General features: G+C 60.9%; 1 protein-coding gene across 2 annotated transcripts in view; it reads right to left on the minus strand.

Annotated features, from left to right (window-relative positions):
- Nucleotides 1-495: 495 nt before the first annotated feature.
- Nucleotides 496-26,105, minus strand: part of MLLT1 (MLLT1 super elongation complex subunit) — a 67,705-nt gene continuing 42,095 nt past the window's right edge. Inside the window, exons 4-12 of one of the 2 annotated variants that reach the window (XM_032394673.1) lie at nucleotides 20,534-20,677; nucleotides 16,889-17,014; nucleotides 12,356-12,910; nucleotides 8,222-8,309; nucleotides 6,287-6,395; nucleotides 4,038-4,137; nucleotides 3,629-3,700; nucleotides 3,379-3,450; nucleotides 496-3,173 (exon numbers count right to left, since the gene is read on the minus strand). In XM_032394673.1, the coding sequence (XP_032250564.1) occupies nucleotides 3,045-3,173; nucleotides 3,379-3,450; nucleotides 3,629-3,700; nucleotides 4,038-4,137; nucleotides 6,287-6,395; nucleotides 8,222-8,309; nucleotides 12,356-12,910; nucleotides 16,889-17,014; nucleotides 20,534-20,677 (1,395 nt within the window). In that variant the 3' untranslated portion in view covers nucleotides 496-3,044. The remainder of the gene's footprint in view (nucleotides 3,174-3,378; nucleotides 3,451-3,628; nucleotides 3,701-4,037; nucleotides 4,138-6,286; nucleotides 6,396-8,221; nucleotides 8,310-12,355; nucleotides 12,911-16,888; nucleotides 17,015-20,533; nucleotides 20,678-26,105) is intronic. The other variant, XM_032394674.1, reaches the window with a different exon arrangement.

A 26,105-nucleotide genomic window follows, 5' to 3' on the forward strand; every position in this document is an offset into this window, starting at 1 on the left:
CACTTCCCTACCCCATCCTCCCACCCTTCCAACCCATCCCCCATCCCTCCACCCCCTAACCCCCACCCTCCCATCCCAACCCATCCCCCCATTCTCCCAACCCTCCATCCCCCTACCCTCCCATCCCAACCCATCCCCCCACCCTCTCATCCTTCTATCCTCCAAACCCCCATACCAACCCATCCCCCCACACCCCTACCCTCCTACCCACCCATTCTCCTATCTTGTGAAGTCAGGCTTGTTTTTCAACCCCAACCTTGCTGCCTGCTTCCAAGGAAAGCACACACCATCAAAAACAGGGCCCGAGATCAAATTTTCCACCACTGCTCCTCTCTTGGATTTCCAGTAGTGCCATATGTATTCCTCCAGGATGCCAACCTTGCTCACACTCCTTCGTCCCCACTCCTCCCGCCCAGGCTTGACGCCCACCCCCTCTCCCCTTCCTGGCTGTCCCAGGAGGAGCCAAGCAGACGCACGAGGCTCTACACACAGATCTGCTTTCCCATCTGACTTTATTTCACTTTTTTTTTTTCTATAAAACTCCTCCATAATTTCACAATTTAACAAAAAGTTTAAAATCCAGGACAGAAACAATCCTGTAACTTATTACAAACACGATTCTCCTTTATTCCTTTTATCCAGGAGTTGGTCTCGGGCCGATGAGTGTCCTAGTTCCTAGTTGAGACACATTCTTTGTAAAAACCCTTATGGGTAAAAAAGGTATTCGATACCTTTTGTTTTCAGGTGTCGGTTTACATTTTGTTCAGGAGATAGCAAAACACAGGGATTTGCACTGAGGGCAGGGGGCTTAACACTAAACACGCGGCAATCACAAAGTGCTGGCCCCTTCCTATGGAAGCGTCCCCAGAGCCCTTGTAGGCCCAGCTGCCGGGCAGCTGGGGGGGGGGCGGGGGAGCAGCTGGGAATGCTGCGGTCAGGGCCCTGGTTGCCTGGCGCGTCCATCAGGTGATCAGGGGGCCAGTACTGGGGCCTTCTGGCCAGAGGAGGTAACTGAGAAATGGGTTGGTGCTTCCGAAGGCCCCAGAAACAGCAGGAGGGGCCAGACGCTCTGCCACTGAGGGTGGGCCAAATCCTGGCCTTCCTCCAGCTGCTTCCTGGGCACGGCCCGGCTCCAGAGCTGAGCGCTGCCCAAGTCGCCATGCGGAGCTCGGGAGGGCCTATGGCCCTTCCCAGGAGATGCCCCCAAAGGGGAAAGGCCAGCTCAGGCTCCTGGCATGGCCCCCAGCAACCTCTGTGCACAGAGGGCTGGGCAGCGGCCGCGTAGCCCACGTCGGGCCAGTTCTTTCTGTCCAATGTCTTAGAGTTTCCAGAGAAGAAAGGTGCCCCACTTTGGAGTATTGTTGGCCTGCCTGGGGAAGGGGACGGTGACGGCACGGAGCCTGCCACACAGGCCTGCCCTCTTCCTAATACCTCAAGGTAGTGGGGTCAGGAGAGAATCAGAGCAGATGGCGAGGAGTCATGGCGGTTTCCTCTGAAAAGTTCTCAGGCCTTCCCAGCGAGTTCTGGGGATTTCACCAGGGAGGCTGAAATTGGGGGGAGTCTTGGAGGCAGAGCTCCCCCGGGAGTGTTTAGGGTCTGCCTGACAGACGAACCACAGGGAAGGGGAGCTTGGCATTCCCCGCATCGGAACTCGGGAACTGGGGGGAGGAGAGACCCTCTGGCAGTGGACTGGGGGGAGAGGGGGAGCCCACCTCTGGGCCCCACCCCGGTCCTTTGCCCCACATCTCATTCAGAGCAAAAGTTGGGGTGGGGGGGCCAGGGGGAGTCTTGAGTCGAGGTCTGGGGGAATAGAGGCTGAGCAAACAGGGCCCCAGCCCCCAGGAGCCCCACCCAAGGTGGGCTGGCGCCATGAGGGCATCCTGGCTAAGAGGAGGAGCCAGCTTGGCCCTTGGAGAGTCTCAGGCATGCGAGGAGTTGGGTCTCTGGATTGGCGTGACTCGCAGGGTGGGAGGGCCAGGCCCAAACCAGAGACACGTGAGCCCAGAAGGGCCTGGCACTGGCTGGGCCCTGGCATGAGGGGCTGGCTCTGAGTCCTGATGCTCCTCAAAAAACTCCACAAACTATCCCGTCTTATTTGGCAAAAGCTCATTTTTTTCAAAGTTCGAAGACTCCAACAACAGAGGGGAGGAAGAGGATCCTATGGAAGGAGGAAGAGGACGAGCCGTTGGGGGGGCGGGGGAACGACACACGTCAGGGCCTGTGGCTGGTGGAGGCCCGGAGGTCGGCTCCTGGAGGTGGCCGCCAGTCTGACCAGGTGCCAAGCGCGCGGAGGCCCCCGGGCGCCCGCGGACCTGCTGCCCCATCGTAGTGTTCGCTGGCCCCGGGAGGGCGAGACATCCTGGGAACCACGGAGGGGCGACTCCTCCCCTCGCCTGGAGGGGGCCGGTGCTGCTCCGGCTCGGCCTCCAGCCCCACGACCAGACCAGTGGAAACATCTTAACCTAAAAGTCCCGCCTTACGCACCCCCCACCCCCCACGTGCACTGCCGTCACGGAAACGCACACCGGAAGCCGCTCTGGTACCTACGGTGCATACACACGTACACTAGAGAGAACTATACAGACAGAGGCCCAGCACAGTGAGAACCCGCGGAGGGGCCGTGCCCTCTGCGGTCCTGGGGCGCGGTGGGGGGGCTGTGAACCGTTGGGGAAGGCCGGAGGCAGTGCCCTGGCTGCTCAGAGAGGCCCCCGCTGCCGGCCACCTTTCCTCCCCTTCTGAAGTGAGGCCTGGTGCTGCCTTCAACACCAGCTGCTTTCCGAGGGGGGCCCAGGGGACGGCCCCTGAGTACTGGGGAGCAGCGGCGCTGGCCTGCCCCCCCTCCTCAGCCTCAGGGCTCCCGCTAAGGTGGTGGGGAGGGCGGGCCGGGAGCCGACGAGGAAAGTGCAGCTGGCCGTGTGGGCCGAGGACAGGGCGGTCACTAAGGCAGTGCTGCGGGCGGGTAAGTCGAGAGAGGAGGAGGAAGGCGGGGCCCAGATGTGGCCTCCTGGGGCCCCAGCGAAGTGGGCCCAGCACCCGGCCCAGGGTCATGTGGCCACGGCCTCCAGGTAGCTCTGCAGCTTACGCACGGTGGTCTCGTCCAGGGAGAAGAGATCGAAGTCGAAGGTGGTGTTGGTGACGTTGAAGTGGCCGGTCTCCTCGATCAGGTTGACGATCTAGAAGGTGGTGGCAGGTGGCTTCAGGGAAAGAAGGCTGGTCTGGGGTGGCCCTCACCCCAGCAGGCTCTGAGGGGGAGGGGGAGGAGGGAGGAGGAGGGGGAAGGAGGGCTCCTTGGAGATGCATGCCTGGGGGCGCCCCCTGCCCCAGGACTCCTGGAGATAACCGGTGGGGGGGCAGGGCAGGTGGCAGCCCGGACCGTACCTGTTGCAGCACGTTGCGCTCCCGCAGGGCCATCAGCCTCCGGTGCAGCTCTACCAGCTCATCCGTGTAGGCCTGGGGGGGGGGGGGGGCAGGTGCTCAGCGGGCAGCCTCAGCCCCTCCCGACTGCTCAGCCCCACCCTGCCCGTGGGCCCACCCATCTTGGCTCAGGGCCCTGGGGAGGAGGAAGGCCGGACGCACGCCTGGGCTAGGCTGGGACAGGGCACCGCTGGGAGAAGCGCGTCCAGCTCACCTTGTCGTAGGTGCCCCTCTTGAGGATCTTCTCGGGCTTGCTGCAGGGCTCTGGGCTCCTCCGGCCTGATGTCTGCAGGGCAAACCGGGTCGGCTCTGAGCTCCTGCCTTCCTCCCCTCCCCCTGCCCCCAGGAGGCCCTCCCACGCCCCCAGGGCCACTGCCCAGAGCTCCGGCACCCGCCTGCTCCAAGGGCGCAGGCGGCCCATCCTGGCCAGCAGCTATCTCTCTGGGGCCTGGGGGGACCAAGCCCCTCTCAGCCCCCACCCTCAGCCTTAAACCCTTGGAGAACTACAGCCCAGGAACGGGCCAAGGCCCGTCCCTCAGCCCTGCGTCCAGGATGTGACCACCCAAGAGGCCCCCCTCCCCTCCTCCTCCTGAGCGGGGCCCCCCCGGGCCACCCCCACATACCTTGCTGTTGGGTGGGGGTGGTTTCTTGGAGGGAGGGGGCTCCCGGCTGGGCAGGCAGGAGTCGGCACTGTTGTCACTCTCACTGTCACTGAAGCTCAGCCTGAACACAGGACACAGCACCGTGTCAGGTTTGGCCGCCCGCCGTCCCAGGGACCTGTGCGCTTGGCTCCTGCCCCGCGGGCCACGCGTACGCCCAACATTCTGGGTTCTGCGCTCCCCCAGGCCCCAGGAGACCAACCTCCCTCAGTTCTAGGCAGCTCTGCGTTCACAGCTCGGAGCCCCAGGCAGCAGGCCGGCACCCTGGGAGGCGTGGGGGCCCCCGGCGCAGGGCTCCTGGGCTGGAACACAAGCCAGTGGCGCTCTGCCCATCTCGCCCCGGAGCTCGGCTGCGTGGCTGGCGGCCGAGCAAATGGAGCTGCCGCGCTCTACAGCGGGCTTCCCTCCGGAGCCGGGGGCGCCCTGACCCCGGGACAAGTGTGCAGGCTGTCTCAGAGGGAAGGGCGCGGCGCCTCAGGCTTCAGAGCCGCCAACGTGAACCTACAGCCACGTCTCACTTGTCTCCGCACAAAACATGTGGGCCGCTGCCTTTAGCATTCTCCGCTCTCTCGAGGCCCAGCAAGCAGGTGTGGAGGGAGCCCATCCGTGGGCCAGCCACACACAGCACCCCTGCACAGAGTCTCCGTCCAGGACCCCCAGTCCCTTAGGCTTGACCTAGTCAGGAGCAGCCCCCACCGCTGTGGCGTCCAACACGTCTACCGCGCTGGCGGCCCGCCTGCCGCTCTCTCCTCCAGCCTCAAACAGGCTGCGCCACAGAATCAGTGCGAGAAGCATGGGGACACACGGTGGCCAGAAGCTCAGCCCCGGGTGCTCTGGTCTCACTCCCCTGGGGTCCGTGCTGTCCCGCCCTCAGGGGGGTTTCTCCCACAAGCAGCACCTGACCCCAGGGCCCTGCTTTCTTCGGGGCCCAGAGGTTGCTCTCTCCCCACCTCCCGCAGCTGCGGGTCACCAGGGGGGACAGGCAGGCGGGCGGTCTCCTTGCTGTCCGGGTAGCACACGGCGTCAGCCAGACCCGGCGTGGCCCCGGAGCCCCGCGCACCCTTCCCTGCCCCCGCGTCCGCAGGGCCCACCAGGCAGCCGCTCCCCACAAAGCAGACGGGACAAGGTGGGGTTCTGCCAGCTCCTCCCAAGCAGCCACGGGGCCAGCGTGGCCCCTTTCCCGGCACCCCAGGAAGCCCCACCTTCCACATCTGCCCCTGGAAAAGGTCACTAAAGGCGCTTACGCACACCCGGTCCCCAGGCTGCTCTGGGAGCCCCTCAGGAGAGGGAGCCCCGGGTGTGAGTGCTCCCGGCTCCCCGCTCCTGGTGTGCACCACACCCCACAGTGCACACTGAAAGCACCGCACCCGGCGGGGCAGGGGACACTGCCGTCCGTCACTTCCGCCCTCCCGGGAGCGTGCTGCCAAATGCAAAAGCCCACTGAAAGCCTCTTTCAGGACGGCGAGGTGACCCCCACGACTAACACAGCACCACTGCAAGCCCCTGCTAGGATTCCCCGAGCCTGGGGGTGCAGACCCAACGCCCAGCCTCTCCTAAAGTGGAGCTGCTGAGGTCCCAAGGTCTTGGCCTCACAGGGAGGAGGAGCTCTATCAAGACGGGGCCGCTGACTCCGGGGTCTGCCCGATCTGCCAGCCTGGCACCGAGGCCGACTTCTGCTCTGGGCTGAACGCTGACGACACACAGCCACCGTTGAGGTGGGCTCACTCCAAGGGTCTGGGGACACCCAAAGAAGGAGCTTCAGCTCACCCTGCTCTGAGGGAAGGACAGACGTCACCTTCCCCAGGCCAGTGGGCAGCCACAGCAGCTCCCCATGCTGGGGTGTCTGCAGGTCCCAGGAGAGCTTTCAGTCCATCCTCACCCTATGCCACCCATGTGGGTGAGGGGGAGGGGGAAGCGGCCCCCTGGCCCCAAAGCAGAGGAACAAGCCTCCCTCCTCCCATATAGCCTGGACCAGGACTGGCCCGGGACTGCCAGGCCCTGCCTCACCCGCTTCTCCGATGGTGACTGCACTTTCCTGCCGGCCGGCCGGCCGCCGAGACAGCCTCGGCTTCATGAAGCTGAGAGCGCGCAGCCCCCAGGTGCGCCTGGGGTGTTCCATCGACACTCCCCTCCTGGCCCGGCGCCCCGAAGCCCCCCAACGGCAGCGGAGGCAGGTAGAGCCACCCCGGGTCGCCCCCCACTGGCCCAAGCACCTGGAATCCCTCCCAGCATTCGTCTTGCCAGAGGCCTCCTCGCCTGATGAAGAGTCGTCCTCATCGGATTCCTCAGACTGCAGGTCCTCCACCATGGAGCGCAGGGGTCCTGGAGAGGGCAGCGAGGGAGGGAGGGGGGGGAGAGAAGGAAGATCAGGGCTCTGCCTGGACCCTACAGGTCCCCCTGCACGCCCAGGGCCACATGGAGCATCCTGAAACCATCACCCCAAAAACACAGTCATGCAAACCTGCCTCGGAGGTCCCTCCGGCCAGGGTGATGTCTGCCACCCGCCTCTAAGAAATGCCCCTGTGGCCAGCCATTCCTAAGGGACCCCCTGGCTCCCCTGCCCCCTACCTTCCTGGCCCTGCGCACAGGCCTCTGGCCCCTGACCCTGCTCGCAGGCCTCTGGCCCCTGGCCCTGCTCGCAGGCCTCTGGCCCCTGGCCTGCTGCAGGACTGCAGGGCCCCTCCATCGCCCAGGCCGATGGGGCAGCCCTCCTCTGCTCTGGGTGCAGGGAGCACAGCCTCTGCCTGGAGCCACGGCAAGCCAGCCCTGGCCAGGGAGGGCGAGGCAGCCAGACCTGGGGGCTACAGAACCCTCCCGGGCAGCCTGCGCCCCTACTCCGGCCTGCCCAGCCCCTCAGCAACCCCCTCCGCTGCTCTGGGCCAACTGTCCTCTCCTCTCTCCAGAGGCTCGCGGTTCCAGTCCCCTACAGACGGCATCTTGGTTTATATTCCTGTTACCAAGGCAACAGAGGGACACAAAGCCCTCAATTACCTTGGTCACGTGATCCTGCTTGGGCAGGTCCCCCCCCCCTTCCCCGTAGATAAGAACCCTTGGAGAGTGTGCGGGCTCTGAGCCTCCCATCCCCCATTCCCCTCAGCGACTGCTGTCTGAATTCCAGGCCAGACCCTCCCCCCACCCCCCTGCACAGGCTCCAGTCCCCAGCGCTCCCCAACCCTCGAAACAAGATCCTAGGCTGTGGGGGCAGGAGAATCTTGGCCCAATCCACCAGAAGAAATGCTTCCGGTTTGCTGTCCCCTCACATCAGCACCCTGCAGGTCGGGGCCCCCAGGCCCATCTGCACCTGAGGAAGGCCTCCCTGCTCTGGGGCAGCCAAGTGGGCCTTCTGCCTTCTCGCCCTCCAGCCTCCCCAAAAGGGATGCAGGGAAAAGACAGAAATGCAAACTGCGGGGCTCTGAGCCTGAGAGCCAGCCAAACATGCAGCGAGAGCAGAGCATTTCCTGCCCCATCCCACGAGAGCTACGCTGGGGCGGCGGGGAGGATGGGTATGGGCGTCGGTGGGGAAGGGGAGGAGGATGGGGGGGCAGGCGGAGGGAACGAAGCCTCTATCTGCTGGGGGCGGGGGCGCCGGCAGGGAGGGGGTCTGCTCAGGGGTTGGGCCCAAAGAAGAAAGGGGCTCCTCTCCGGAGGCCCAGAGGCACAGACAGGCACAGCTGGGGGCCCAGGAGACCACACCAAAGATGAAAAAGCCCCAGAGAGAACAGCACTTTGCACACCTGCTGGGGGTCGGGCGACCGGCTTCTGTCTCGCCCTTTAGTACACACTCCCTGAGCCTCCACCGACCTCCGGACGCGCATCTCCGGGGGCCTGGTCTGGGAATTCCAGGGCCGGGCTTCCCCACTCTTCCTGTCATCCAGGGCCTTCCCCATCACCCGCCCCAGGTAAGCTGTCCATGAACTTTTATAAAAGGCAGGGGCAGCAGCGTTCAGCCTCGGGGCGTGCGGACGCTCAGGCAGGGAGTGAGCCCCCATGCAAGTCAATCATGTGGAGAAAACTGTCGTGACGCCCCTTTGGTTGGAGCCCAGACCACCCCTGCCTCACTGGCTCCAGGGGGCCAGGGGCTGCCCGTGCACAAGAACACTCCCACTGCGCCGAGGCCCCGTCCCCTGCCCCCGCTTTGCACCACGCACCTTGACTGTGGTTCTGGGAAGGCTCGAAGTCCGAATCTGAACTGGAGTCAGAGCTGGAGCTGGAGTTGGATGGGCTCGACTGGGCAGACTTCAGCCCGGGGCAGTGCGGATGGGCAGGGCAGGGGGAGAGAAAACAAGAAAACTCTCTCAGTCCAGAGGGAAGGAGCGGGCAGTACATGCCCTCTGGCTGTAGGAACACCCGGTCGGTCTCCACCCAGATCCCGATGCAAAGGGTCACCAAGGCACCAGACCCCAGCACCCCTGGCCTAAGGCTCACACAAGCTCTGGGTCCCCATTCAAAATGCAACGAAGGGACTTGAAATTCCTAGCAGTTCCAGGACAAGCTGCAGACCACATGTCCAGTCCGTCCAACCTCCTGGGCAGGAGGACAGCGCCTCTGCGGCTGCTCGTCTGTTTATGGGTCCTGCCCTCCTCTGGTGACGGCATGCGTCGGCTGGTGTGGGCAGTGGTGCTGTAGGGAACAGCTGAAGGGTCTGGACAGGAAAGGTGGGTGCAGAGACCTAGCTTCTCGTCCTGCCCCTCGTTTCTTCACAGCCCATCCCGAGGCTGAGGGACGACCCAAAGCTGTCTTCCTGCCATGTGCTATCACCCACCGGGTGCCTGAGGTCATGATGAGCATGTGTGCACATGACAAGCAGGTGAGGACACGGTGGACTGGAGCCTGGCCCGTCCTGCCACAGCCAGTCACAGCCCCTCCTCCTTCCTCTTCCTGCAGCCAGCCACCCCAAACTCAGCCACCAGGGGGCAGTAGAAGCCAAAATAGGACACCAGACCATATGATTTGGGGGGGGATGGTTAAGATACCTGGGGGTTGCACCTGCCACGGGGGGACACACGCACGTGGCAGGGGCCTCTGGCAGAACAGAGGTGGCATCTGTTCCTGAGCCCTTGGTTTCTGCCAATAAGCTACTCCAAAGGGGCAGCACAGTAAGCCGTGGGCCTGGGGCACAGGCTCCAAAGGGCAGAAGAGCAGAGCCTGCAGCTCAGAAGGTCTGCCTTGGCCCAGAGTGCCCCAACGTGCAGGGGACCCAGCAAGCCTGATCTCGGGACAGGACCTGTCCAGCTCTCTCTCGCCTCAGGGGACCCTCTGAAGGGACTGACAGCTTCAGCACCTGGGACCAGGCACCCCCTCACCCCACCGTCACAAGGAGGGAGGGGACCAGGGGACTGACAGAGGCACCCCACAGCATCTGCTCAGTTCCAGCAGGTGCCGCATGAGAGAAGACCCCAGGAAAAGAGCCCCTGACCTGCTGGGGGACAGGCTGGGGCAGCCCCCAGCCCGCGGAAGGGGCTCCAGGAAGGCCCAAGTCCTTCCTCACTCCATAGATCCACAGAGTGATCCAAGCTGCCCAGGGACAGATGCCGGATGAGTTAAAGAAGTTTCTTCTCTACGGGTTACCCCAGCCTACCGGAACCCACTCCAGGCGTTCCCAATGTACATACCCCTGCTGACGCCCCCTACTCACCCACCTTCACGCTGGCCAGTGCCGTTCCCTGGGGAGCCCTCACTGGGAAAGCCCGCCTAGCCTGCCATCAAACACCGACCACTGAAGAGGTGCCACACAGACCGGCGTGACCCCCGACCCCCAACGGTGTGGCCCCTCCGGCACGCAGACCCTGGAGTTCTTACTCTGGTGCAGGGGTGCCGGGTTCTGACCCTGGCTCTCTCACCGGCACCTCTGGTTTTAAGCCTCAGTTTCCCTACCTATAAAAGAGCGACTTTGCTGGGTTTTGCTAAATGTGTGTCTGTACCAGACGCTAGCACACCGAGGTCGAAGCCAGCTGTGCCACTGACCTCTGGGGGCACAGAACTCAGACAGGACTGGGCGGGGGGCATGGGCAGCAGGGGCCGAGCACTAGGCCAGAGGCGGCGGCAGCGCCTGGTCAGGAGACTCAGGTCAGCGGACTCTGGACGTGGGGAGCCCCCCAGGGACCGGCCTGGGCCCCGTGTCAGAACAGGCAAGCACTGGCGTTGTCCCTGCCAAGCAGTGAGACGCGCTTCTCAGGAGGACTTGTCCCTCTTCTTTCCACGCCAATCCAAAGGGCGGGGGAAGGGGACCTGGAAGTGGTTTCAGCCCAAAGAGCCTAGAGGAGATGTGGGTCAGAAAGTGCAGAGGGGTCACTGTAAGCGCAGCCAAAGCATGCTGGTGCTCAGGCCACATGGGACGTCCAGGAGGAGGGCAGAGGGCCACCTGGGCCGTGACCGGATGGGAGCCACTGGCTCAGGAACTCCAGGGGCCAAGGAGACTACAGAAAAGCCACCGGAGGAGCTGGGGAGCTCGGCCCAGGGACTCAGACAAGGAGCCGCGCGGCCACCTCTGAGGGCTACAGGGAGAGGCGACTGGGGGTCCACACACAGGGCTTTCGGATGCTGGTGCTTCACACGGCCTCCAGGGTCGATGGCCGGGGAGGCCTGTGTCTGGGAGGCTATCCCGCCTCCTCCACCACAGACCTCTGCACCTCACTGAGGTCCCAGGGTTGGCAAATGTCCGCAAGTCACCTTCTGGCATCCTATGGGCGGTTTGGCTCTCACACGTGCAGGGACCTCGAGTGGCTAAGGCTTGTCGTTTGGAGGTCTCTCGGGACATGGGAAGTGCTTCTTCAGCCAGGAGAAACCCCCAGCCTTCCTCAAGCAACTCCAGCCTTGGGACACAGTGCCCAAGGCCACAGACACCGGATGTCTAGCCAGCCCATGCGGAGCAGCCGCCCCCGCTGTCCCCACTGTCCCACACAGCCTGCCAGGGGCTCACGATGGCCACACCAGGATGGCAGCATGGGCACCTGCGGCAGGGCACCATGTGCAGCTCAGGTGGGGCTCCAGGGGAGGGGGCTCCAAGAGAGGGGGCTCCACCTCTCCCCCGTGCAGGTCGGCAGCCTTGCACACGGAAAGGCCTGGCCTGAAAGCACCTGAGGTGAGGAGGAGGGAAGGGCACCGGCCCAGAGCTGCAGATGCTGAGCAGACGGAGGAGACAGGGGCCAGAACAGGTGCTATCAGCACCCGAAGAACCTCCAGGCGCCAGGCGTGCTCCTGATACAGCCCGGCAGGACTGCTAGGAGGCTTCCACAGAACAGGACCCGGGGTCTCCAAGTTCACCGGCAGACGGAGTCTCCTGGCCGGGACAGTGCGGGGCACACGGCATTGACAGCTCTCTGTGTGCGTGTCCCTAAGCCAGTGGGGTGCACGGTTACCCTCACGGGCCAAACTGTCACCCCCAGCCCGCGCTGTTGCCTCCAACAGTCTGCCCCTGGAAGCCACACGCTCAAGACATCGGCGCTGCAGACACAGTCATCCTGGGGCTCCGTCTCTGGGAGCCATTCTCCAAGTCCCAGCAGAACTCTGAGCAGCAACACCAGAGGCAAGGTTTGCCACCCAGAATGAATGAGGATTTGGAAACGCAAGAAGGCACTGGGGGCTGGGACTGGTGACACAGGTGGGGGCCACTCAGCCACCCATCCGGCCATGCACCTATCCTCTGACCCCCGGATGCCACACGGCACTCAGAGAGGGGGCCGCCACCGGAGGCCCCAGGGAGGTCTGGCTACTGGCTGCCCGGGGGCTCAGCCATCTCTAATGGCGGCCTTCAGAACCGCCTGGAAAAGCTGCTGCGGCAGGAGCCCCGCCTGCGCGCACAGAAGCAGGTGGTGGGCGGAGTGAGGAGGCTCCGTGGCCAGCTGTGGTTCCCAGAGCAGAAGAGCAGGATGAAGACGCTCAGGGCTGTCCCACTAGTGGAGGGAGCGAGCCTCCTGTTGGACTGACCCTGCGGTGGCCAGGGAAGGGGCAGCGGTGACGTACGATCACTACCGAGACCCTGGCCCGCGCGGGGAGCTGCCCAAGGAAGACAGCTCTGAACCGAGCACCAAACTACCATACTCTCCCCAAACCACCATACTCTCCCCAAACCACTTTTCCCTAAGCACTGTCTCCAGAGTTTCCTGACAGAAGGGGAAACTGAGGCTTAGAGAGGTGTGGACGTTTGCCCAAAGCTACAAAGAGCAAGTGGGGACCTCGGATTCCAGCCTCCTCGCCTAACCTTCGGGCTGACAAGGCTTCAAGCAGCTCAGAGCCAGGAAAGAAAGGATGGAGGGGGGCGGAGGGGGAAGGAGCCACCTCACCTCTGTCTTGAAGGAGGCCTCGTCCTCCGAGTTGGACTCCTCCACCTCTGGGGGCTTTTTGATCTCCCTGGGCTCACTCTCGGTCTTGACCTTCTCCCCTTTGGCGCTGCCCTTGTCCTTGGCTGGCTTTTTGTCCGAGAAGGAGGAAGACGAGGTGCGGGGCGAGGTGCTGGGGGCGCTCCTGGACCCCTTGGAGCTGCTCTTCTTCTGCTTTTTGGCGCTGGGCTTGGGGGAGTCGGCGGCAGCCGGCCGCTTGCTGGAAGACTTGGGTGGGGGCGGGGGCGGGGGCCCGCCCTTGGGGGACATGCTCTCCAGTTTGGTCTCCTTCAGGGCCATCTTGGGCTCCTTGAATGCGGCCTTGGCCGGTGGGGCCTTCTCTTCCTTGGGCGGCCGGCCTTCGCCCAGCTTCCGCGTGGCGTCCTTGGCACTCCTGGCCTGCTCACGCTCCGGCTCCTTGGATGGGGCCTTGCCCTCGGAGTCCTTACGCGGCCGCTCCCGGTGCTCCTTGGCCGTCTTGTGGGTCTTGCAGGCCTTGCTGCTCTCCCTGCTGGCGTCCTGAAATGCCGGGGCAGGAGGGGGAGAGACACGGTCAAATGGCATCTCAGGGTCGCCCTGCTCCGCCTCCCCCGACCCCTACAAAGTATAATCCACCTGATTCAGACTCAGCTAGAGAAAATCTTCCATAAAGCGAAAAAGTAAGGCAGCAGGTGAGAGTTTTAAATGGAGCTGTCCCTTTAAACTACTAGGAAGTGTCAGCAGGTCCCGGGCGAGTGCAGGCTAAGATTCCCCTCTGAATTGAACTGACATTCCCTGAGGGATTCAAGAAGAGTACACGGTGAGTCAGATACGAGACAGGCAAGCCACATCTACCCACTCCCCCTCCAACGCCTCGCAGCTGCCCAGTGGCCCAGGGTAGTGGAGGCTGCGTGTGGTGTTGGCGGGGCTGGGGGGGGGCACTAGCAGGCAGGCCCCCCCCCTTCTGTCCCCACACAGAGCCTGCGTGCCTCCTGCCCGGTCACCCCCGCCCCAGCCCCAGTGCACGCCCAGCACAGTTGTTCTTTGATCACCACGGTCAGCATTTACTGAGCACCGGCTGGGTTCCCAGGCTCTGTGCAGAACAGCTCCCAGACCTCTCAGAATCAAAGCCACCTGGGCAGTGTTTCTAAAACACGTACGACTCTTGGGTCTCCACCTTGGAAATTCAGAGGGCTGAGGATGGAGCCCAGACTCTAGCATTGGTCCACCAGGTCACGGAGCTCCCGCTGGGGACAGGCAGACAGGGCCCTGAGCCAGGCTGCTAGGGGGCTCCAACCTGCGTGCCTGGGCTTCCTCCGAACAAGGGCGGGACCACCTACCTCACTGGGCCGTGGTGCAGGGCCTGGCAGGCAGCAAGCGCTCAACCAAGAGGGGGCTGGCGGCCACTGCCACTCACCCCTAAGCAGCTGGCGCAGTCTGCAGGCAGGAGCCCCACGTGACACCTTGTTCGGGCTTCCTTCCTATCAACACCCCATCATCACCCTGTACATCCGGGCATGCCAGACAGGTGTCTGCTGTGGTCAGCTGCGGAGGGCTCTGCGCCTACTCAGTTGGCCAGGTGCACAGCTGAGCCCGGAGGCTCTCCAGACCGAAGCACACCAGGAAACCAACAGAGCCAGACCAGAGGGTGACCCGCACCACGTAGGCAGCCACACTTCACCAGTTCACCCCCAGTGCCAAGGGGACAGGCTGGAGTGCGTAGGAGACGGCAGGCAAGCCAGGAACACCCCAGCAGCAAGGCCCCCGCTGCTCTCACAGCCCACCACGGGACCCTCCCAGCAAAGAGCCACAGGGACAGACGGCGCAGCCTTGACCACCTCTGATCCATTCGGGTCGCCGTCTTCTTGCAAATCGATAACCCACGTCAGTGCCAAAGGTCCGGCAACAGCCCCACATAGCCGTGGGTTGCTGCCGCCTCCCTGGAGAAAACATAGCCTGGGGGGCCCTGGCCCCAGCTCTTACATCACCAGGGCAGGGGAAGCGATGCTCAGGCCATGAGCCCCCAGCAGCCCATCTAACAAGGCAGCCCCCTTGGGGCTGGCTTTCAGAACGGGGCTCCATTCCCCAGCAAGCTGCTCTCCCAAGGAGGGAGGCAAGAAGCAAACGCCACATGCAATTCCGGCCTCTTCTTGCAGTGCCCCTGAGCATGCCTGGGCTGCAGGAACTGGTCCGAGCTCCGAAACACGAGGCAAAGCACACCCACCAGGCATGTTGGCCAATGTCTCCAATGTAGTCCCCACCGCGCTACCCCCCCCCCCACGCCCACTCCCTGAGCCCTGGGGTCAACCCCGCCTCCGCTGCTGCCCAGGGCCTGCACAACTAGCAGCAGCCTTTGGAGCAGCGGCTCTTCACCCGGGGGTCTGCATAGGGATCCCAGATCATGGGCTCTCAGAAATCACACGCTAACTTGAGCATAATGTAGATATTCCCAGGGTTAAGGACTCACCACAGTCATATTCTCAAAGCTCTTAATGACCCGAAAATGGCTAAGAACCAAGTTTTAGGGAAAGGTAAACCAGGCCATGGCTGACATCAGACGGAGAAGCAGGCTGCCCCTGAATCTACATGTGTGCAGTCCAGGGGAGCTGCCGGGCAGGGGCCATTATTGGCATGTGAGCCTCCAGGGGGTCGCCCGCCCCTCTCCCAGGAGGCTCCAATTCCTGCCTGCCAGGGTGCCCTCTAGGGATAGAACCGTCTGGGAATGATCCGCCGAGGGCTGCGACAGCCAGACTCTCCAGCAGTCCCCAGGCAGTGGGCAAGGCCCCGCGAGGACCCACCCCTTCCCTCCCAGCCCCCTCTGCCCGGAGTATGTGGCCTGGCCAGTCAGACCTTTTGGCTCCAGGCTGCAGGGAACCAATCTGGGGGAGAACAGCCAGTGCCCAAAGGAAGGTCCTCAGCTGGAAAAGGAGGCTGGCGCACAGGCTGCGCCGTCCGAGGAGAGCAGGGCGAGACTGCTGGCTCAGGAGCAGAAGGGTTTCTTGGAGAGCTATCAGCAGAGAAGAACCTGCTTTCGCTGCCTGAGAAACCCATGCAGGCGCCTCCTCAGTCACACTGCCTGGGGGGCTAGAGAAAGAGCCTGGGGCAGGGAGGGGGGTGCCAGAGAACCCTGCCCGCCCTGGCAGATACGCCCTTCTGGCCTGGGGGCCCGAGGATCTCAGAGATGCCGGCGAGAAATGCCACAAGCAGCCCCACCAGATGCAGCCTGTCAGCCGTTGCGGTGTCCTTACCACCCAGGAGGGCATCTCTTTGGGGGTTTGGGTGGCTTGCAAGTGACATGTACAGAAAAAATGTCAATTCCTACTCTTCCTATTCTGCAGAGTCCCAAATAACTGTGGATGGCTGAGAGAGAAGCTACCAAGATCTCCAACAAGAATTTTTCTTCCTTTTACCCTCCACGCGTTTTAGGGAAGGACAGGCCCAGGAGGCCGGCGTGGGAAAGACCCCCCAGAGCTGCACTCTGTACCTGGACTCTAACCACACATGTCTGGAGAGCTTAAGTCAGACAAATCTGGGGATGTCAGAAACCCACTGGCCTTGTGGAAAGTGCCAGAAAGACCCTGCCTGGGTGATGCAGCTCTCCTCCAGTGTTGCTGATGAGGAAAGCTGTAAGACAGCCCAAGAGCTCAATCCATCCCACCTGGGGTGCTCCAAGCCCACAACACCCAACAAGTGAGTGAAGCAAGAGAAACGCAAAGATGAGAAGTGGATAAACTTGTGGGGTCAGTGGCAGGAGGATAAGCAGGTAACCCGAGCACCAGATGAGCTTGACCTCCGGGACACAGAGCCGTGTAGGCGGCTACAGGGGAATAGGATGCACGCTCACGAGTTTATATGTACATCAGGACACTAACCGAAGAGCTCCAGTGACCACTCCTTAACAGTTAAGAGAGAGGTCTCGGGAAGGCAGAGTGCCTCCTGCCCAACAGGACTGAGACAAGATGACAAAACGTTTCTTCTTGGGGGAAATGCACCTTCTCACCACATCGTCCCACCTGGCCCTTCCCCCAGATAAGCATTCTGTGCTGAGAGCTGCTCCCAAAGAAAGAGGCCAAGCCTGGAACAGCACAGGGAGGAGGCACCGAGCCCTGGCAGATGGGGCATCCTGGCCACGCTCAGGAGGCCTAGGAGTTGGGCAGCCGTGGCTGTGGTGGAAATACTCTGTCCATGGCCCCCAACCGCGCGAGACTCTCAGGGTCCTGTCTGTGGGGTCCTAAGGCCCACTGACAGTGGGAGCAGTGAGGATGGGGCAGGCTCTCTGGCCTTAAGAGGAAGAGGGTGAAGAGCCTGCAATCATGCGGCTGTTCGTGCAATCCAGCAGGGGCCAACCCTCCTAAGTGGCAGGGAGCTACCAGGTAGAGCGAAGAGCTCTAAGAGGAAGATGCCAAGGGAGCGAGTCTGGGAACGGAAGGTCCAGCTCTGCAGAGGGGGCGCCCTGAGCCCAGGACCCACCACTGGGCCCCAGTGCTCCCATGTGACTGGGCCTTCCGCCTCACTAACCTTGGAGCCGTGGGACGGTTTGGTCTTCTTGGGGTCAGAGAAGGCAGAGAGTGGAATTGTGGGTAACATGGGGTAGTCGGGGCTGGGCCTGGACACCGTTTCTGCTCCTTCGGGCATTACCATCACCTAGTGATAAAGAAGAGACAGATGTTATCAGTGAGCAAGGAGGCAGGCTGGATTTCTGACCGGCAAGAGGCAGTCAGGCTGCAGGAGCATGGCAGAGGCTGTGGGAGCTGCCTTCTGGGGGAGGGGCCAGGGAGGACTGGAGCGCCAGTTTTCCAAAAGAATCAAAGGCATGTCCTCCATGAGAGGCTGGGGCCCAAGTGCTTGGAGCGAAGCGGGCTCGAGGTGGAGAGTGAAGAGAAGCCAGGGTCCCAGGATGGCTGGGCCCAGGTGCGGCCACATGGCCTCTGGAAGGAGAGCCCGGAGTGCGGCAGACAGGAGGGCCAGGCCAGGAAGACTTGCGGAGTGTGCCGAGAAGCACGAGAAGGCAGCTGTGGCCCAAGCTGACCTGCAGCTGCAGTTTAGAAGGACCAGAAGCACAGTTTGGAAAGGCGAGAGGCCAGCCAGACACCCACACTGGGCAGCTGCGCGGCGGAGCGAGCAACTTCTGACGGCCATGCGCACGGGGGGCTTTGCCGGGTCCCGCGTTTCCGGGGACGGGGGCCCGAGGCCTCCTCCGCGGTCAAGCAGGCGAAGGTGACTGAATCGGCAGCATGGGAGGCAGAGGCAGGAGAGAACTGCACAGGGGTGGGTGCAGCTCTCCGCAAAAGCCGCAGCACGAGCCTGCGGGGGAGGCCAGAGAGCGCCCCGCTCGGTCAGCCAACTGCTGTGAGGAGGAAGGGCCTGGGGTCCTGCCAGGAGGTGCTCCCGGGAAACACCCGCCGGGTCCAGCGCGGCTCCCCGGCTCCCGCCGCACCTGCTGAAGGAGAGAAGGCTTGGGGGCAAGTCGTCCAGATGCTGACACTACAAGTTCACACGACTAGCAGCCAGCCACTCAGAGCGAGCCTTCCAGAGAAAGATGAGACAGAACAAAAGAATAAAGTGCACATTCAAAAAAAGAGAGAGAGAGAAAGAAAGAAAGAAAGGAAAAAAAAAGAAAGGAAAAAAGCATTTAGCTCAGTAGAACAAGCATCATTAATAACCTTGAGCACCTGGGATTCCTTGATAAGCCAAACCTTTCCTCCGAGGAGGCTGGCGGCAGGGGACACTGGGTTGAAAGCAACACAGCGAAGCCCCTCGTGCCCCCCCCGTGGCCCCCCGACTCCGAGGCAGCAAAGCCAGAGGCCCCAGTCGTTCCCCAGAGCCCGTCCAAGCACAACACTCTGACCCATGGCACCCGAGGCCCAGCTGAGCAGCCCGGGCCTCGGGCAGAGCACCGCGCTCTCAGGCTCGCAAGCACTCGTGGGACACAGAGAAGCGACTACAACCTGACCCAAGGGCACAGACAGGTCCCAACGCTCCTTCACTCGCTTTTCCTTCCACTCTAGCCTTCAGGCCTCCTCTCTCCCTTCGAATTAATGTCCTAGCCTGCCGCGGCTCCAGGGTAACACAGCGAACGCCTCTCTGGTCCCTCTCCCCTGTAACAGCAGCCCTTTGAGAAAGGTCAAGTGAACCAACGGATCCACTTCTATCTCCGTCGCCGTGCCTCAAGATGACCCACCGAACCCCATGGAAATACAGACCCTCGGTTGCAAAAAGGAGCTTCTATTCCGTGCAGCTCAACTGCCGATGGGGCAAAGGACGAGACACAACGCTGAGGGGACAGGCAGCCGCCTCCCCAAGGCTGGCCGCTGACCATCTAGCAAGGAGCAAAGCTGATCTCGTCACTGCTGAGCAGGTGCCTGAAGTTCGGGTGAGGACTCAAGAGCTCCAGGTGACCGCCGGCGGAGGGGGCCGCAAGGAAGGCAGGTCTCATCGACCTACGGGTCGGGTCGTGACTCCAGTTCTTCCGGCACCGACATCAGCTCAGGCGGGTCTGCGGTCATCGGCCACAAGATGGCAAATGCCAGCCCCAGGGGGGACACTCCGCTCCAGAATGGCACACGAGGACCACAACTCACGTGTTGGGAGCTACTATCCCACCAAGGTCTCAGGCTGCTCCAAAGACCAGAGAGCGCTGCTTTGCCATTAGCCCAGGGCAAGCCCCAAAGGCCCATAGCCCCAAAGGGTGAGAAAGTTCCTGACCAACCAGTCAGTTCTCCGGGCAGCCCTCCCGTGCCGGAGACCACCGTGCCGGGCTCTGCCTCTTCCCTCCAGGACTGGCCCTTCCCAAACGGCTCGCCGGACCTGCACTCCCAACCTCTCCCCCTCGCCGCCTCCGCCCTCCAGTTTTATAGGTTTTGATGATGCACATCAAGCCTTCATCTCTTAGCAAAGAAAGCCTCCTTATGCAGGGGGCAGAGGGGGGGCAGTCCCCTGGTCCTGGAGCTCTGAGAGGCCAGGAATGCTAAGTGCACGTGTGTCTCCCAAAGAAAATGTTGACTATGGAGCCTCTGGGTAACAAATACTTTGGAAAATATCCGGCAGCAGAACGAAGGTGGAGAAGCAGAGCTGGGGAGGACTGTGGACCCCAGCAGCGCCCCCCTCCCCACTTCCTTGGCTCTTCCAGACCTGTCAGGCAAACTTCAGGACAAATGTCTCTGTGAACGGATTCCAACACCTCCCTGTTTGTTCCCGTCAGCCATCACATGCTACATTATAATCACAGACACATTTTTTATAAGGAACCTGGCAGAACATAATCAAATTTTCTACAATGAATAAGTGACTGCCTTTATTAAAAAAGAAAAAAAAGTACAAAAGATCCAACGGAATCAGAAAGGACTGCTCTGCAGGCCTACAGAAGTTCAAGCCAAACTCCCTATGTTCACTGGGGAGGTGGGCCTGCCCTGCCACACGCACTCACACTCGTGGCCCTGACCCAAATCTTCCTGGCTGGCCACTAGACAAATGCTCAGTGACCCAGGGAAAGGTGGCTGTGGGACGTCCCACGTCCTCGGCCTGGCCCTCCCTCGGCCAGGCACCCCTCCTCCTCCACACCAAGCGCCGCTACTCCAGTTCTCAACTGTGCTCCCCGCACTCTGCCACCACACACGGATCCCCAGCCACACGGCTCCCTCAGAGGCCTGGGTTCTGAGAGCCGACGCCTTTGCCTGGCCTCACTAGGACAAGGCTGCCAGGCAACGTGCACCATCAGGGAACCCCCCGGGGAGCCACTGCTGTTTCCCCGGATGACGCAGCCCCAGTACAGCCTTGCCGATCCGGTTCAAAGCTGGCTCCTGCGCCTCACCACGCTGACAGACTGGCCTCACGCCCACTCCTCCCACCCCTCCTTCCCACGGAGGAGGATGCTCATTAACCACAGTCAACCAGGAAACTCTGGGGATAACTAGTCACTAGTCGTTCCAGCTGACAATGCCCTGGCGCAGACTTGGGACACCTGGATCCTGCACAGGGCGGCCACGTGCTGCCTGAGCAGGCCGCCCCTCCGGGTCTCGGGCACCCAACCGACACTGACGAGACCTGCTGGGAGACCCCGGGGCACCCCGAGCACCGAGGCCGCTCAACAAGAGGAGCCACGCAGGAGCCACGAGCGAGCGGCCGGCCCCTCCCCAGCGTCCGTCTGAGCAGGGGCACACTCACCCCGCCAGCCATCAGGAGCTTGTACCGGAACTCAATGGTGGGGTTGTTGAAGGTGAGCTTCTCACAGCGCAGGTGGTTCACAGGCGGGTTGCCCTCCAGGTTCAGGAACAGGTCATAGGTGAAGCATACCTTCCTGGGCTCCTCCTTCAACAAAGAAAACAAGGAAGTTCACCTGAGAGGGGCAGGCGGCCACAAGGTACGCTCCCCACCACCGGCCCCTTCTCTCTCCTGTGCTGGGCCTCCGTGTCTCTCCCCTCAGTCCCTTACCTGCTTCTCTCGTGTGCCTCCTTCTCGTCTATTCTGTTACCCAAAATAAATTAACTTACTACTTGCATTGGACCCAGCAAAGCAGTCTCCACGAGAGAAACACCGATCATTAAGAATGACGTTCTCAGACAGTTACTGGACATATTCCTGCTGACGGCACACACACCCCCCCTTCGACCCTCATGGCACCCGTCAACAATGGAGAGACTGAGGCTTGAAGACACGGCTAATGAGTGGCACTACGGAGGTCTGACCCCAGGCCCCAAGGCCCGTGATTCCTCAGTCTGCACCCCATGCTCCCTTCCTGGAAGAGGGAGATAGCTCCAGAGACATCCAAATGGCCAACAAGCCCACTAGAAGGTGCCCAACATCACTAATGATCAGGGAAAGGCAAATCCAAACCACGAGATAACACCTCCCAGCCCCCAGCATAGCGGTTCTTTACAAAGTGGGAAATCTCAAGTGGTGGTGAGGTCGTGGGGCAGTGGGTGCCCCGTCACCAGTGCCGTGACTCTCGGGGCTGTTTGGGGGGCCCTCCCCACGTTTACTACAGAGTAACCGCCCCATACACGCCTCCTAATACACAGCCGAGAGAAATGAAATCTTATGTTCACACAAACGCTTGCACGTCTATGTAGCACGGCAGGATTCACGACAGTCAAAAGTGGACACAACCCCAGTGTCCGCTGACGGATGAGCGGGTCAACGTAACGCATCCCTCGGCTGCGGACAGGAGTGAGAGGCCGACACGCGCGGCCCCGGGGACGGACCCCGAGCCCACGACGCTCAGGGAGGGAACCAGACACAGAAGGCCACACGGGGTGTGAGTCCACGTGGGTGACACGCCCAGAACAGGCTCTTCCACGGACGGGAAGGGGGCTTGTGGTTGTCAGGAACTTGGGCCTGGGGATGAGGAGTGGCTGCTGATGGGGATGAGGTTGTTTTCTGGGGTGATGGAATGTTCTAGAATTAGAAAACTCATGGCCACACAACACTGAATATACTAAAAAACCACTGAATTAGTATGCTTTAAAAGGGAATTTTGTGGTATGTATATTATAGGCAATTTTTAAAAAATGCTATCCAGCAGGGGAGAGAACCCTAGGAGTCGGGGTGCTGGTGAAGGGGATCTCACTTCAGGACTGGACAGTCAGGGGTAAGGAAGGAAGGGGGGAAGCACGGAGCCTTCCACACAGGCATGCCATGCTCTTTTTCCCACCCTTCCTTCCACAGAGACCAGCAGGGTCACAGTCCTGGGGGGAGAAGGGAGCAGAGGCTGGGGCTGAGCCTCATTCCTGCCACTCTGACTGCAGCCAGGGGCTCGGGCAGCCTCACCCTCCTCCTCCGTCTCCCCAGCCAGCGGTCGCATGGTTCACATGAGCCATGCTGGGCTTGTTGAGCTCTGATGAGTGGGCGACACCTAGGAGAGGGAACCTGGCTGGCCCTGTGCCTGCTTCTGAATGAACGGGACAGGAGTGGGGTCCCACAGTTGCACGAGGACAACTCGCCGCCCCCCCCCCCCCCACCCATTTAGGCCACAGGTAGAAGATGCACCTGTCGAATGAAAGAGTTGCAGACTCTGCCTTCTGGGAGCCTCAAGTCCAGTGCAGAGAAGACAAGTAAAGAGGCCTTCCCAAGGCAATGCCAACCAGTGACGTAACACTGGCCTCGCCCTCCCCCCAGCAGCCCTCGGGGTCAACGAGAGTGGTTTCCACCCCCAGCCCATCTAAAGCAGACTTGGAAATTGTTCCCTGGCCCAAGGTGGACACGTGGCCTGGTCTGAGTGATGAGGTGTAATGAGGTCAGCCTAGGGAGTGCTTGCCTTCCCAAGTCAAACACTAAGGGTGAAGAGAAAAGCTCAGCATCATTATTCCTCTTGCCTAGTTGGAAGGTCAGCAATCCTGGGAAGAGCATGGAGGAGAGCCATGCGGATCTCTGTTCCAGGCCATCAGCCAGCTGCTTTCCAACTGCCTGTTAAGGAAGAGAAAGAAGCCCCCATGTCAAGCTTCTGCTACACCCCCGAATGCGGCTGATGCCTCTCCTCTGTGCCTGCACGGTTTTGTGCCAACCTCATGGAGGCACCTGTCACAGCGGGGATGTGTCTCCACCAAACTGGGAACCCCTTGGAGGCAAGGGTTGTGGGGACCCCTGTCCTGCACACAAGACGTTTTTGTCAAAAGAATGAAATGTTAAGATGGGCAAGAGCGGAGCACGACCCAATAGTGGGGGTGGAGAGGGGGCCAGGAAGGTTCCCTGGAGGCTGTGCCAGGCTCGGAGAGGGGCCATGAGTCAATCAAGAAGGGGGTGGGGAGAAGCTGCAGAGGCCACAGCAGAGTCCCTTCTAGAGCCCCGAGAGTCCATATGGCTATAGCTGGAACGGGAGGGGGGACAGTGGTGGCAAGAGGTGACCTGGAGAGATGGCCTTGGCCACATCCTGGGGGCAGAGGTGTCTACAGGGGGATCTGGGCTCAGAAGGAACAAGCCCAGATCTGTGTCCCAGGAAGCAAACACCCTCGGGCCTGCAGGATGCCACTATGGGGGGCAGGGTTTGAACCTGGCAAATAAAGGGAGTAAAAAAAAAAAAAAATCCACACCAAGCATTTTTCCTGCCTTCCCACGAGGTAAACACAGAAGATCTGAGGCCACCCACAAGGCCAACGTACCACCTTCCAGGGAGGACTTCAGCTCCAGATTCAAATTCAAACTGACCGGGAACGTACAAATCAGAGGATGGCGTATAACAAAAGCAGGTCCAAAAGCAACAATAAGCCAGGTGATACCAGACTCTACAGGACAAATGACCTGGTTGCTTCAACAAGTAAATTGCAAAGAAAAGCAATGGTATAAGGAGATTCTTCCCTACTTTATGCCTTTTCACGGTAAAAGGAACTTACAAGACAAACTCATGAATTACAACATGTTGGTCTTATCTAGATCTGATTCAAACAAAAAAAACTTGAAACACTGACTGGATATTCAGGAATTATTAATTTGTAGGTGTGATACTGATATTATTGTATGATTAAAAAGCAGTTCTCATCTTTTAAGAGACACATTCTGAAACAGGGACACATGAAATCACGGTGTCAGGGCCATACGCGGAAAGTGCTGGACCCAGCGGGTGGCTACGGGGACTTGTTAAAGCACTCCTCCTACTTCTGTAGATGTTTCACTATTTCCCCAAAAATTCTGTGAGTGGACTCAGTGCAACAGAGCCGCACACGTGAAGGAACTCAGCTAAGGGAGTATGTCAGGGAGGGGAGGGTGGCCGGGGGCCTCGGGGAACGCCAGCAGAACGTGGGCAGGCAGCTGGACATCCCCGACGGCCCCCCGTGAGCACGGGGTTAGACCAGGACGGGGGCTCACCTCTCACCGGCTGCCCGGACTTGGTCATGAGGCCCATCCTCCCTAAGCCTCGGTTTCTTCAACTACGAGTGGGAGTATTGGATGAGACAAGGCAGCTAATCGCCTCAGCTTGGTGCCCTCGAGAAAGGGAAGCTACAGCTTTACCAGAAAGAGCTCTAGGCTGTAGGAGGTCACCTGGGAGACCCAGCAGACAGACGGTGACTGAAGCTGCAGGATTCGCCAGCAGGAAAATGGGAGCTCACGGGGACGCCGAAAGGCGATCTGCGGCCCTATCTACCACACACGGGGGTGGAGGGAGACAGAAGGCCCGGTGCCGAGCCCGGGGTGCCCAGCATTCACCGGCGCTTACCATGGCCAGGCACTTTTCTAAGCACTTAACACATACGACTGCTTCACAGCCCGAGACACGGGTGCTCTCCGCGACCCCACTTCCCGGATGAAGAAACTGGAAGAGGCAGACGAGCTGCCTGGGGCCACATGGGCGGGGCGCAGAGAGCCGGGACTCACTCTGGGCAGGCTGGTTAAGCCCTGGCCCCTGAAGCAAAGTAGGAGGAGTGCTTTAGGGCTCCCCAGAGGTGGGCACGCAGCATGTGGGCCGGGCGGAGGCCTTCCCCTGGGTGCCCACCGTGTGTCCGGCCCTGGTGACCTGGGATGAGACCTCCGGCCTGTGATGCCCCCTGCCTGACAACGCCTCCAAGAGCCAGCAACGTGTTCAGTGAGGAGCAGCCAAGTTCAGGGTGTGCTGGGCCCACAGTTCCAAAAGCAACATCCTTGTCATTCCAGCCAGATCCTACAGGTGCCCCAATCTCAGCAAAGATGAGCGCAGCTCGCAGGCGGCCACCCACCGTCCAGGATACTGGCCACAGGCCAGCGTCTCTCTCTAGACTCAGCGAACTAAGACGCAGAGGAACTGGCCAAACTGGTGCCAGCGCCCAAACCTGGAACGCGTGGACTCGTCCACAGCGTTCGGGCAGTCCAGGCCACGGGAGCCCCGGCCAGGGCCCACGGCTGGCACGGGCCCGCGCCAAGGCCAATGGCCCACAGCCGTGGGGCTGGCTGACCAGACCAGTGGTTTCCGCTGCTGCCCCTTGGCCACCCCGGGCCCCATCCTCTTCTGCAGCCGGCAGGGCTGGCCCTGGAGGACCCCCAGGTTCTCAGCCTCACCCCTGTGTGCAGCCAGACTCCCGGCGGCCCAGAATGCACCAGCTGAGGAGGGCCTCGGGGCTGTGTCCTTGCTATCTGGGCCCTGCCCACACTTCTCTTTCAGGGCCTGTCTGCCATACCCCTGTTAGAAGCCCCAGGGTTCATAAAATAGTGAAACGTGAATCTGATCGTGGCCCCATATCTAACTGCCAGTTTACAGGGCTGCAATCAGCAACCTCCCCACGGGACAAACCATACAGCTTCTTAAAATGCTTTGCAAGGGAGAGAAAGAGAGAGATGGAGAGACAGACAAGATTTAAAGAAGCTTAAAAAATGCAGCAACCAGCCACTATGGACCGACCTTACCTGAATCCTGATTTGAATAAATTATTAAAATATATATATACGTGATAATAAAAAAAACTGACATTATTGGACATTTGATATTAAGAATTGTTAATTTGTTCCTTCCCAGCTATGATGACATTGTGGCTAGATACTTTTAGAAGAGTCTTATCGTTTACAGACACAGACTGAAATATTTACAGATTAAAAGACAGGATGTCTTGGACTTACTTCAAAATAATCCCGGGGCTAGAAATGAAAATAGCACTATACTCAAGTGCGTAACTGCTCGGGTGGGGGGAGGTGCTCTGCCGTGGTCTGTTCTGCTACTCTCTCTACTTCTGCAGATATTTTTTAAGTTTTCTATATTAACAGACTCTTAACACCCAGCCCTGCTCACAGCTCTGCCCCTGGGCATCTGCTGACCGCCTACTACGGACTCTCTCCTGAT

The sequence above is a fragment of the Phoca vitulina genome, unplaced genomic scaffold (assembly GCF_004348235.1).
Source record: "Phoca vitulina isolate PV1807 unplaced genomic scaffold, GSC_HSeal_1.0 scaffold81, whole genome shotgun sequence".
Classification (NCBI taxonomy): domain Eukaryota; kingdom Metazoa; phylum Chordata; class Mammalia; order Carnivora; family Phocidae; genus Phoca; species Phoca vitulina.